We start from the raw sequence: 11775 nt of genomic DNA, 5'->3' as shown, positions 1-11775 counted from the left end.
TGTTCCAAGTCTTTATACTATTTGTTCATGTGCAGGCCCCCACTTAGGTAAATCATGCCATTCCAAACAAGGAAAAGAGGATACAATTTCATGCAGTTGTTCTTAACTTGTCTTGTCTTAAAATGCTTGCCTAGCAGTTCTAAATGATGGGCCCCTGTGTGCTAAATTAGATTTAAGATATTTGCACAGAGCACAGTGACATATTAAACTTATATTCTGATTACAGCCACATAGAGGATGTGCATCCAGGACCCCAGACTTGTGCTCAATGCTCCATGTCTATGAACCTGGACTGGTTAAATGTGAGACTCGGAGCAAACTATTTAATAATAATAAAAGTCCATCATCTCAATCCAGAAAAGGAACACAATATCTGAGAAAGCTCTAGTTAGACATTGTCCATTAAAAGTCCAAGGGGATCATCACTTGCAGCAGGAGCTTAACTTGAGCTACACATCATTCCTTTTTGGATTGAAGACATGCACACCAATGGTATTGAGTGAAAAGCTTATGAAACATTATTAACCTTGTAAGCCTTTCAACACCTCTCATCCAATGACAGAATAAGGGTGCAGATCTTTTAATCTAACTCCAATTTATCATTCAGACTTAAAACTTACTTGTACTGTCCATGAAAAACACAAACAGGAGTGGCGACAAGACAGAATTTTGATGGAGTCCGACGCCCACAGTGAACGAATTCGACTTAATGCCTCAATTAGGGAAGGCCGGCCCGGTTACCCCATATTCCCACAGCACTTCCTACAGCACATACCCAGAGACGCGGTCATATGTTTTTTTTACCTGATCTACAAAACACGTGTAGACGGGTCATCTTACTCTCATGAAGCTCTGCCAGAGTGAGGAGCTGGTCTGCTGTTTCAGGGCCAGGATAGAATCCACATTGTTCCTCAACTATCTTTGGCTCAACTATCAGACCTCCAATACACACCACTAACTTTAAACAAAAAGTTCATGTAAGTTTTTTTTCCTAACTATAGGTAATATGCTTTTTCATAGTGTTCACAATGAAAGATTCAGCTCCTGAACAGAAAGAAGCTGGCTTGAAAACAGACATTACTGCTCAAGTCTGTATGAATTATTTCAATATTAAAATTGAATAAAAAGCATTTGAATTATAATTCTGTCTAACTGGAAATCTAATTTTTAATAAGAAGAGTTTTCATTGTTGTATAGTTATTGGGAGCCATGCCCCTTGAGTGGAAGACCAGGGTGGTGGTCCCCATTTTCAAAAAGGGGGACTTGAGGGTGTGCTTCAGTTATCAGGGGATCACACTCCTGAGCCTCCCTGAGGAAGCTTATGCCACGGAAATGGAAAGGAGACTCCGCCCAGTCGTGGAACCTCCGATCCAATAAGAGCCATATGGATTCTACCTGTTCCAAACAGTGGAACAGGATCCTGGATGGGACATAGGAGTACGCCCAATGTGACCGTGCTCTTTGAGGGACTCTGTGGAGGGTGCTGGGAGAATACAGGGTTTCTTGGCCCCTAATAAAAGCTATTCAGTCCCCGTACGATCATAGTGAGAGCTGTGCCTGCATACTAGGATAAACATCAGCACTGTTCCCAGCAGTTATGGATCTCTGCCAGGGCTGTGTCTTCTAGCTGAGCCCAGAAGGTTAAGCTCTCGATTTACTAGTCACTGGCCACTTTATTAGGTACACCTTGCTAGTACCGGGTTGGACCCCCTTTTACCTTCAGAACTGCCGTAATTCTTCATGGCATAGATTCAACAAGGTGCTGGAAACATTCTTCAGGGATTTTGATCCATATTGACATGATAGTATCCCACAGTTAGTGCAGATTTGTTGGCTGTACATCCATGGTGCAAAGTTCCAATTCCACCACATCCCAATGGTGCTCTACGGGATTGAGATCTGGTGACTGTGGAGGCCATTTGAGTACAGTGAACTCACTGTCATGTTACTAACAAAAAAAAATAGTTTGAGTTGATTTGAGGTTTGTGATATGGTGGGTTATCCTGCTGGAAGTAGCCATCAGAAGATGGGTACACTGAAGTCATAAAGGGATGGACACGATCAGCAACAACACTCGGATAGGCTGTGTCATTTAAACGATGCTCAAATGGTACTAAGGGGCCCAAAGTGTTCTAAGCAAATATCCCACACACCATTACACCACCACCACCAGCCTGAACCATAGATAAAAAGCAGGATGGAGCCATGCTTTCATGTTGTTGACACCAAGTTCTGACCCTACCATCCAAATATAGCTGCGGACTCATCAGACCAGGCAACATTTTTCCAATCTTCTCTTGTCCAGAATTGTAGACTTACTTGCCTGTTCTTAGCTAAAATGAGTGGCACCTGGTGTGGTCTCTTGCTGCTGTAGCCCATCTGCTTCAAGGTTCAATGTGTTGTGCTCTTTTGCATACCTTACTTGTAACGAGTGGTTATTTGAGTTATTGTTGCCTTTCAATCAGCTTGAACCAGTCTGGCCATTCACCTCTGGCATCAACAAGGAATTTTTGCCCAGAGAACTGCCGCTCACTAGATATATTCCCTTTTTCGGACCATCTCTGTAAAGCCTACAGATGGTCATGAGTAAAAATCCCAGTAGATCAGTAGTTTCTGAAATACTCAGACTGGCCTGTGTGGCAGCAACAACCATGTCACATTCAAAGTCGCTTAAATTACCTTTTTTCCCCCATTCCGATGCTCAGTTTGAACTTCAGCATATCATCTCGACAATGTCTACAGCCCAAAATGCATTGAGTTGCTACTATGTGATCGGCTGATTAGATATTTGCATTAAAAAGCAGTTGAACAGGAGTAGAGCCGCTGACCCACCACATTGAGAGAAGAGTCAATTGAGGTGGTTCGGGCATTTTATACTGATTCCTCCTGGACACCACCCTGTGGACGTTTTATGGGCCCAACCAGCTGGAAAAAGACCCAGGGGAATACCTTGGGCTCAGTGGGAGACTTACATCTCCTAGATGGCCTGGCAACATCTTGGAATCGCGCAGTATGAGTTAGCAAGTGTGGCTGGGGAAAGGGATATGTGGGCCTCATTGCACTTGCGACCTGGCTTTGGATAAGTGGTAGAAAATGAATAAATGAGTGAATAATTTTTTATAAACTATCTACATGAAGAACATAAAAATACCTTGAAGTGTATAGATACTACAGGAAACAGGATGAAACTTTTTTTTATTCATTTTATTAAAAGCAAATAACATTCCATACAATCAAGTCAAACTTAACAAGACTAAATTCCATTCAACCCCACCAAAGAGAGAGAGAAAGACCAATAGCCAGAGTAAAACTTTAAGAGTAGAAACCCATTATAAATGCTCTTTCTAAAATGTTATTGATTAGATTATATCAGGTTTTAAAAATGTTTTGAAGAGATCCTCTAAGTGAGAATTAGATTTTTTCCAATTTGATATGGTATACGTACAACATCAGTTACTGATCGGTTACAAAATGTGTTGTTTTTTCATTGTTATATGTTATCGCCTGTAGCTAAAGACCTATCCAGGTCTGGATTTAAAACACAATTACCATACAGTCTCTGGCCATTATAATTTTATAATTATATTCCATTAGGAATGGACACAAATATGTTTTGGATGAAGTCTTTATCATCCACATTGGTTGCGTAGATATTTATCAAAATCACTTTGCAATTAAATAAATTACCCATCACATATTGCCCTTCAGGGTCAGATACTACATCTGATACTACAAATGAAATTGTTCTATGTATTAAGATTCTCACGCCTCTAGTTTTCTTTGTATAGCTGGAGTGGAATATTTGGCAAGTCTAATCTCTTTGCAACCAAAACTAATCCTTGCTTAATAAGTGAGTCTCCTGCAAAAATCCTGTCTTGGCGTTTAGACCTGTTAAGTGAGAGAATACTTTCTTCCTGTTTAATTCATGTTTGAGACCTTTGACAGTCCAGCTCACAAAGTTCAGTTTGGTCATAGAAACATTGCTTCTGAACTTTTGTTAACATTTTATAGCCTTAAATTAAGTTAGTACATTATTACGTAAGATAGCTTTATCCCTAATTTTGAATTTTAGCTATGAAGCCTATTGTTATGTTGGAATTTACAATTGTGTGTGTAAAAAAAAAAAAATTACAAATAGCTTGCTCTTGTTCTCCCTTTCACGATTTTCAGGGAGACCTTCAATTCTTGTATTATTTCTTCTATATCTGTCTCCAAGGACTTTGTATTCGGATTTTGTAGCCATTGCTGTTGCTTTTTCGTCAGTGGCAGATGCCAATTGTTCAACTATTTCAGCATGAGTCATGGAAATTTGCTTAACATCTTCAAACTGAGCACCAAGTACTTTAAATTTATTCTCATACTTACTTGCATTTTCCTGTATTTTTTCCTCAGTTTTTTCTAGCTTATCTTTAAAGGTTTCCTCAAAGCGTTTGCTAAACATTTCTCCTGGTTTTTAATATTCTGAAGTAACTTCTCGTTTGTCAAGTTCATGCCCTTTATATCTTTCTTTATATCGTTTGTATCATTTGTAGCCTTCTTTATATTATTCATTAGCTCCTTTATGTCCCCCCCCAATAGTGGTAGTTATTGCGGTAATCACTGCAATGATCTTTACCTTCAGCTTGGACACTTTATTTCTGCCTTCTCTATGATCCACGGGCGGAATGGGAAGCCCGGTTGGAGTTGGTGCCGCTGACTCGCAGGAGATAATTGACAACGTGGATAGTAAGGCCATGCTAAGTTCCAATGAACCTTCTGGAATCAATAAGTTCTCCAGGCCCAACTCACTTGCAGTTTTGCTCCCACTTTCGCTCTTGGCTGGAGCCAATGCTGCGGTGTCAGGTGCCCGGAGATCTGTCCTTTCAACTATCTGTTCCAGGTCAGTCTCTGGCAGGCTGTACCTTGAACTTGAACTTGAGACCTGTATGGGTGAAACTTTAGCTGTCTTTTCCATTTCCTTCTAAGCCTTTTTTCTGTTGCTCATGCTTGCATATACTTGCATATGCTGTAATTAAAGCCCCATGGGTTGGGTAAATACAGAACATCTCACGATGATAGTAAAAAAAAACAAATGTAAAATAACACCACTGCTAATGGAGTTCGGTCTCAGACGTCCGTCTCCCGAAATGGACGAGATCAATTCAAGCAGGATGAAACTTGATTTACGAGACTACAAGAAAATTTTAAGTTTATAGTCAGACCTTTATGAACTAGCAAAAGCGCATCCACCATCAGAAATTGTTTGGTTTGTAAAGGAATGAGTGCAAGGCAAGAACCAGCCCTGGAAGGGGACGACAGCTAAACAAAGTGAACACTGCTACCCCCATGATGGAGCGGACCACCTAATAGGCACATCTCTTAAAAATGTTTGGTTTGAATAAACAATGGGAGGTCTGAAAATCGAGAGTAAACCTTATGAGAAGGATTTAGGAGTTGAAGTGGACTCATCACTATCAACTTCCAGACAGTGTTCAGAAGCCATTAAGAAGGCTAACAGAACGTTAGGTTATATAGCGCCTTGATGTGTGGAGTACAAGTCCAAGGAGGTTCTGCTCAAGCTTTAGAACGCACTGGTGAGGCCTCATCTGGAGTACTGTGTGCAGTTTTAGTCTTTAGGCTACAAAAAGGACATAGCAGCACTAGAAAAAGTCCAGAGAAGAGCAACGAGGCTGATTCCAGGGCTACAGGGCATGAGTTATGAGGAAAGATTAAAAGAGCTGAGCCTTTACAGTTTAAGCAAAATAAGACTAAGGGGAGACCTGACTGAAATGTTTAAAATTACGAAGGAAATTAGTCCAGTGGATTGAGACTGTTATTTTAAAAGAACACGGGGACACAGTTGGAAACTTTTTAAGGGTAAATTTCACACAAACATTAAGAAGTTTTCCTTCAAACAGAGAACCATAGACACTTGGAATAAGCTACCAAGTAGTGTGGTAGACAGTAAGACTTTAGGGACTTTCAAAACTTGACTTGATGTTATTTTAGAAGAATTAAGTGGATAGGACTGGCGAGCTTTGATGGCCTGTCCTCACCTAGGGTGTTCTAATCTCTGTGATGTAGAACAAATGAAATACAGGGAAAAAAAATAAAGCCAAGGAAAGAATTTTGAAGCTCCATTTCACCCTGCCTGATTTTATTTATTTATTTATTTTATTTTTTATTGATTTTAACCAGAAGCAGGCAACATTCCATAAAATCAAGTCAAACTTAAGAAAGCAAAATTTAACCCCCACTGAAGAGAAAGAGAGGAGAGCCAACAACCAAAGCTACTCTGCCTGATTTTAAACCTGAAGCTAGAGATCTTCCGATTGCCGGTTGAAATCCCATAAATGCTAATAGTGATTCCACTCTGTTGAGCCCTTGAGCAAGGCCCTTACCCAGCATTTCCTCCATCCTGGGTATGACGTTAACCTGCTTCCAGTCCTGACAGCAGGTCCTCCAACTTGCAGAGAAAACTCGGGGGGTACTGGCAGGATTGGAACTTCAGCCAATGTAAAAAAAAAAAACCACGCTGTTCCATTCCATTCAAACTAGTGTGGTGCTGAGGTGTCACCCGCTGCACGGCTGCGCTTGGGTCCTAATATGGGATCCTGAGGTGGTTCGTTGTGTGGTGGGTGCAGCAACAACCCTGCGTGCCCCCAATTTATTCCTGCTCCTCCTGTTCAAGTGAAAAAGATGACAGCACTGTGAACACCTGACAAAAAGTCTTACTTTACAAACATTTTATTAAGAGTAAATTATTTTTATGAGGGGTGTTCAATAATTTTTCTACCTCAGTAAGAAAGAAAAAAGTTTTCAAAAAATGTTTGTTTTATTTTTCAACTAGGGGGCTTTGCCCCCTGCTCGCTTCACTCGCCAACCCCCGTGTTTGGTTTTCCAGATACACACTTTTAAGATTTTTTTTTCTTTGAATTGTTGCTATTTCATTAGTTTCACTTTTATTTCAGAACTTCTTTAAAAACAATATTTGGAATCTTTCGAGTCCCAACATAGTGAATCTTTTAAATGAGGTCCGTGAGACATGTGTTTAATGACTTTGTACCATAATTCAGGATGGGTTTCTCTGTTTGGAATTTCAGCACAGACAAAACGATCTTCATCAGCAGCACCAGTTAATCATTTTTTTGCAAAGTAACCAATAAATGCATGTGAGGTAAACCATGTTTTTGAAATTCTCTGACTTAAACTTCAAAGCCTTACAATATTTACATCTGACATATCACCTATGTCCATATATTCGATCTCTATTCGCCTTTTCGTTATTTCTCCTAGTAATAATTTCTCTTTGCGCTAATACGATGTTTACTGTCTTTGTTTTGACACTGTCGTTTTCTTCTGCTTTCATATTCTGTATCTTGCTCTGCATGTGTTTGGCGCCTATGTTTTTTTTTGAGTATTTTGAATTCCAGTTTTCATCATCTCTAACCTGCTCTGCATGTGTTTGGCCGCCTTGTCTTTTAACCTCTTTATGACGTTTTACTTTATTTTCTTCTCTGTCTTTTATTTCTGACCTCACTTTGTCCTGCTTTTTTTTCAATGACACCTGGTTCGTGGTGATTATTTTCCCTTTTTTTGAGTAATAATTTCCATTTGTTTGCGCTACTGTGATCTTTACTTCCTTTCTTTCGATACATTCGAATTTTCCTGCTTTCATATTATTTACCTTTCTCTGCATGTGTATTGCACCAACGTTTTTTTGACCCTTTTGAATTCCACTGCTTTCATAATCTCTAACCTGCTCTGCATGTGTATAGCGCCAACGTTTTTGAACGTCTTTATGAAGTTCAACTTTGTCTTTTAATTCCGAGCCCAATTGGACGTGCTTTTTTTCAATTCCACTTGTTCTGGGCTGATAATTACTTTCCTTATTTTCTGAATTTGCACCTCGATTATTCTTTTTCTTTTTTGCATTTTTTCTCTCCAACGCTTTTGAGTCTCTTTTCTCCGCGCTGCTCTTTCTTCTTCGCTTAGTCGTCGACGTTTCATTTATAACGTATTGTCCTTATACGCTTTATGTGCGCTGAGACTCTGGATCTGTGTGTACTCAAAGCCTTGACACGACTGAGTGTTATAGATAGATAGATAGATAGATAGATACTTTATTAATCCCAAGGGGAAATTCACATTCTCCAGCAGCAGCATACTGATACAAAAAACAATATTAAATTAAAGATTGATAATAATTCAGGTTAAAACAGACAATAAATTTTTATAATGTTAACGTTTACCCCCCTGGGTAGAATTGAAGAGTCGCATAGTTTGGGGGAGGAACGATCTCCTCAGTCTGTCAGTGGAGCAGGACATTGACAGCAGTCTGTCGCTGAAGCTGCTCCTCTGTCTGGAGATGATCCTGTTCAGTGGATGCAGTAGATTCTCCATGATTGACAGGAGCCTGTTGAGTGCCCTTCGCTCTGCCACGGATGTTAAACTGTCCAGCTCCATGCCAACAATAGAGCTTGCCTTCCTCACCAGTTTGTCCAGGCATGAGGCGTCTTTCTTCTTAATGCTGCCTCCCCAGCACACCACCGCGTAGAAGAGGGCGCTCGCCACAACCGTCTGATAGAACATCTGTTTTGCTGCCTGTGCTCTTATTTGGTTGTAAGTAGGGCGTGTTTTGCAAGAATCTCATGTTCTACGTCCCCACAAGACGGTCCTGGGTCAATAGCTTGGCACAAAGTCTCATATTTAAGGTCTCTGCGAGACATTCTGTGGCCAATCTCTATCGTCTTGCGGGTCTTTTAAGTGTCTTCCGTGATCTTCAAGATTTTTTTTATAATAGAGAGATATAGTCCCCTGATAGCTCCATACACTTCATCCACATTTCCTGCAATGGCTTTAATCCCTTTGAAAAAAACCTTCTGTTTAACCTTCTGTTAAACCAGGATGGAGTGGCGCAGTGGGTAGCGCTGCTGCCTCGCAGTTGGGAGACCTGGGGACCTGGGTTCGCTTCCCGGGTCCTCCCTGCGTGGAGTTTGCATGTTCTCCCCGTGTCTGCGTGGGTTTCCTCCGGGCGCTCCGGTTTCCTCCCACAGTCCAAAGACATGCTGGTTAGGTGGATTGGCGATTCTAAATTGGGCTTGGTGTGTGCTTGGTATGTGGGTGTGTTTGTGTGTGTCCTGCGGTGGGTTGGCACCCTGCCCTGGATTGGTTCCTGCCTTGTGCCCTGTGTTGGCTGGGATTGGCTCCAGCAGACCCCCGTGACCCTGTGTTCGGATTCAGCGGGTTGGAAAATGGATGGATGGATAAACCGGGATGTCACAGCTGCCTTAACGTCTTTGTCACTTGAAAACCGCTGTCCATGGAGAGACAAAACTCAGAATAGGAAATAAGCAGGAGCAGGACTGTAGGGCAGATGGTTCAATGGCTGGAACCCACCTTCTCAGATGGCAGTCTGTGATTGACGTGACATATGAACTGGTGCATTGTCATGAAGAAGTTTACTTGATTCACACGAGGACTCTCCTGACATCCTGTCTCTTAGAATGTTAGACTCGCACTGAGCCACAACTGTATAGGAGTAACCTTGAGATATGTCACAGCATACCCAGACTTGTTTCACCATGCTTGCTACTTTCTTTCATACTCAGGTAGACACATTATTGGACACCCCTTGTAAATGAAAAAATCCTGGTTATTTTGTCAGTAACCATGCATCACACTTTGACCTTCCATTTCGACATGCTGCAACATCTGGACTGTCCTGGTACTTAGGCAAAGGTCCTTTAGTGGATTTCAGTTCAGTATTTAGTACAATAATACAAGCAATTCTTCACTTTAGGTTTGCCCAACAAAATGTAGGACTTCCATGGATCCAGTACTTGATAAACAGCAACAGATATGGACAGATGGCTGTCCTCAGACACTCAGACCATTAGCACCTGAGCGATGCTGGACTGTGCGCTGTACCCTCTACACACTAATGACTGCTCCTCTAGAGGCACAGCCAGATTACTTGTGTTTAAATGGTGATACAGCATTGATTGGGTCTCATCACTAATAACTGAGGGGAAGTATAGAAGTTAAAGGAGGAAGGCCAACCTGTCTTGGCTCATGGAGAACTAATCTTGAGTTCAACACAGTTAAAACAGTTTCCACTCAAATGAACAAGACAACAGTTAGGGTGATGGAGACATTTAACTTCCTGGGATCCACAGTCTTCAAACTGCTAAAATGGGACAAACAAATCAAATCCAATATTGTTTCTCAAATACAGTACACATTATAAATATAGTACAGTATGTAGTGAAATGCTCAATTCCATATCATTTGCTTAAACAAGAAGGCATAGCTTGAAATGTGACTTGTCTGCCCCCCAGTCAATACTGATCCAGTTTTAGAAGGCCTTGAGGAAGAGCATCGTCATGTCCTCAGTCACAGCATCAACTCGCTCAGACAGCAAACAGCTTGGCATCTCCTGACAACAAGGTCACTGGTTGCCATTTTCCCTAACCTTGAAGATCTTCATAGCTTCTTAAGTGAGTAGAAAAACGTGTTGTTGATCCCACCTACCCTGGTCACCATCTGTTTTATTAACATTCACCTGAGAAGCTGCTGTACCCCAAAACCACAGGGCACATAACAGCTGTGCTGAACCAGCACTCATATTTGCTTCTTACTTTTATCTCATGTAGATCACAGTAATAAAAACAAAATAATCTTATGTTAGTTGAATCAATAGTGATGCCCTGACATTATAAACATCTCCCTGCATTTCACCTTTAAAGATTTTTGCACTGATTTAACCTGCCTGTCAGAAATCATATGGAATGATTGTGAAATCAGGTGTTTTACCAAACATATTAAGACATTCAGCATACATACTTATGAAGTACTCCGATTCTTACTCACTTTGTTAGGAATATGATCAAGCATTAAAAAAAGAAAACAATAACCTCAAATACAAAGGTTGAATATTTGCCCTCACCCAACATGGCGCTCATGGCTTCAGATTGCGGAAGTTACCAATGTGGAACGCGGCTCTTATGCGCAGCCGCAGGTACCTTTAGTTAAGATGGCTGCCGAAAGTGACTTCCTGCTGCGCTACAGAGCTGTCTCGAATAAACTGAAAAAGTAAGCTTACTGTCAACCCATTGCTAAAGACAAAAATGCCGCTAAGCAGCTAGTTGAATTTTTAAAATAAACGCTGAATGGTAAGACTTAGCTTGTTAAGAAATGTAAAGAAAGAAACAAAGATAGGTAGATATGTTATTCAAGCGCATATGTATTATAAGATAATCAAAACAATGCGTGATGGGTCTTCAGAAATTATATCTAATATATATATTCTGGGTCACGTGTAGTTGGAGCCTACTCTGACGGCATCGGTCGTAAGGCTGGCATTTGCAATCGTTGGAAGGATGGAGAATATGCAGCGGATAGCGTTTATAGTTACATGGCCAGGTGAAGTGAAATCGTGTTAATCATTTAGTTGGAATATTTATATTAAGCAGAACCCCATACTGAAGATATGAGGAAAACCGTATTCATATTAATTTTAATGTGTACGTTCGTACACTCACATGCACTTCAAGAAATATTTCTATGGAAAAAATGTATAGGGTGACACGTTGGCGCAGGGGTTAGCGCTCTCGTGTGCAGCGTCCATTTGGGGATTTGGCACATTCTTCCTTTGTTTACATCGGTTCATTCCTCAGACCCCATAAACCTGTTAGATAAGTTGATGATTGGTGCTGCTTCCAGTTTTTGTTCAACTTTATTCTGAATATTACATGGAGAGTTTTTTTTTTTTTTTGTACTAATTACATTACGGAG

At 40.8% G+C, this 11775-nt stretch overlaps 1 protein-coding gene across 1 annotated transcript in view; it reads left to right on the top strand.

The window, feature by feature from the left end:
• The first annotated feature begins 10986 nt into the window (after positions 1-10986).
• f8a (coagulation factor VIII associated) overlaps positions 10987-11775 on the top strand; it is a 32687-nt gene continuing 31898 nt past the window's right edge. The window contains exon 1 of the mRNA XM_028815364.2: positions 10987-11073. Coding sequence (XP_028671197.1) covers positions 11015-11073 — 59 coding nt within the window. The 5' untranslated portion in view covers positions 10987-11014. The remainder of the gene's footprint in view (positions 11074-11775) is intronic.

This window comes from Erpetoichthys calabaricus, chromosome 12, assembly GCF_900747795.2.
Source record: "Erpetoichthys calabaricus chromosome 12, fErpCal1.3, whole genome shotgun sequence".
In the NCBI taxonomy this organism is placed as follows: domain Eukaryota; kingdom Metazoa; phylum Chordata; class Cladistia; order Polypteriformes; family Polypteridae; genus Erpetoichthys; species Erpetoichthys calabaricus.
Note: the sequence above shows the minus strand (reverse complement) of the source record. Positions and strands in the feature narration are given on the sequence as shown.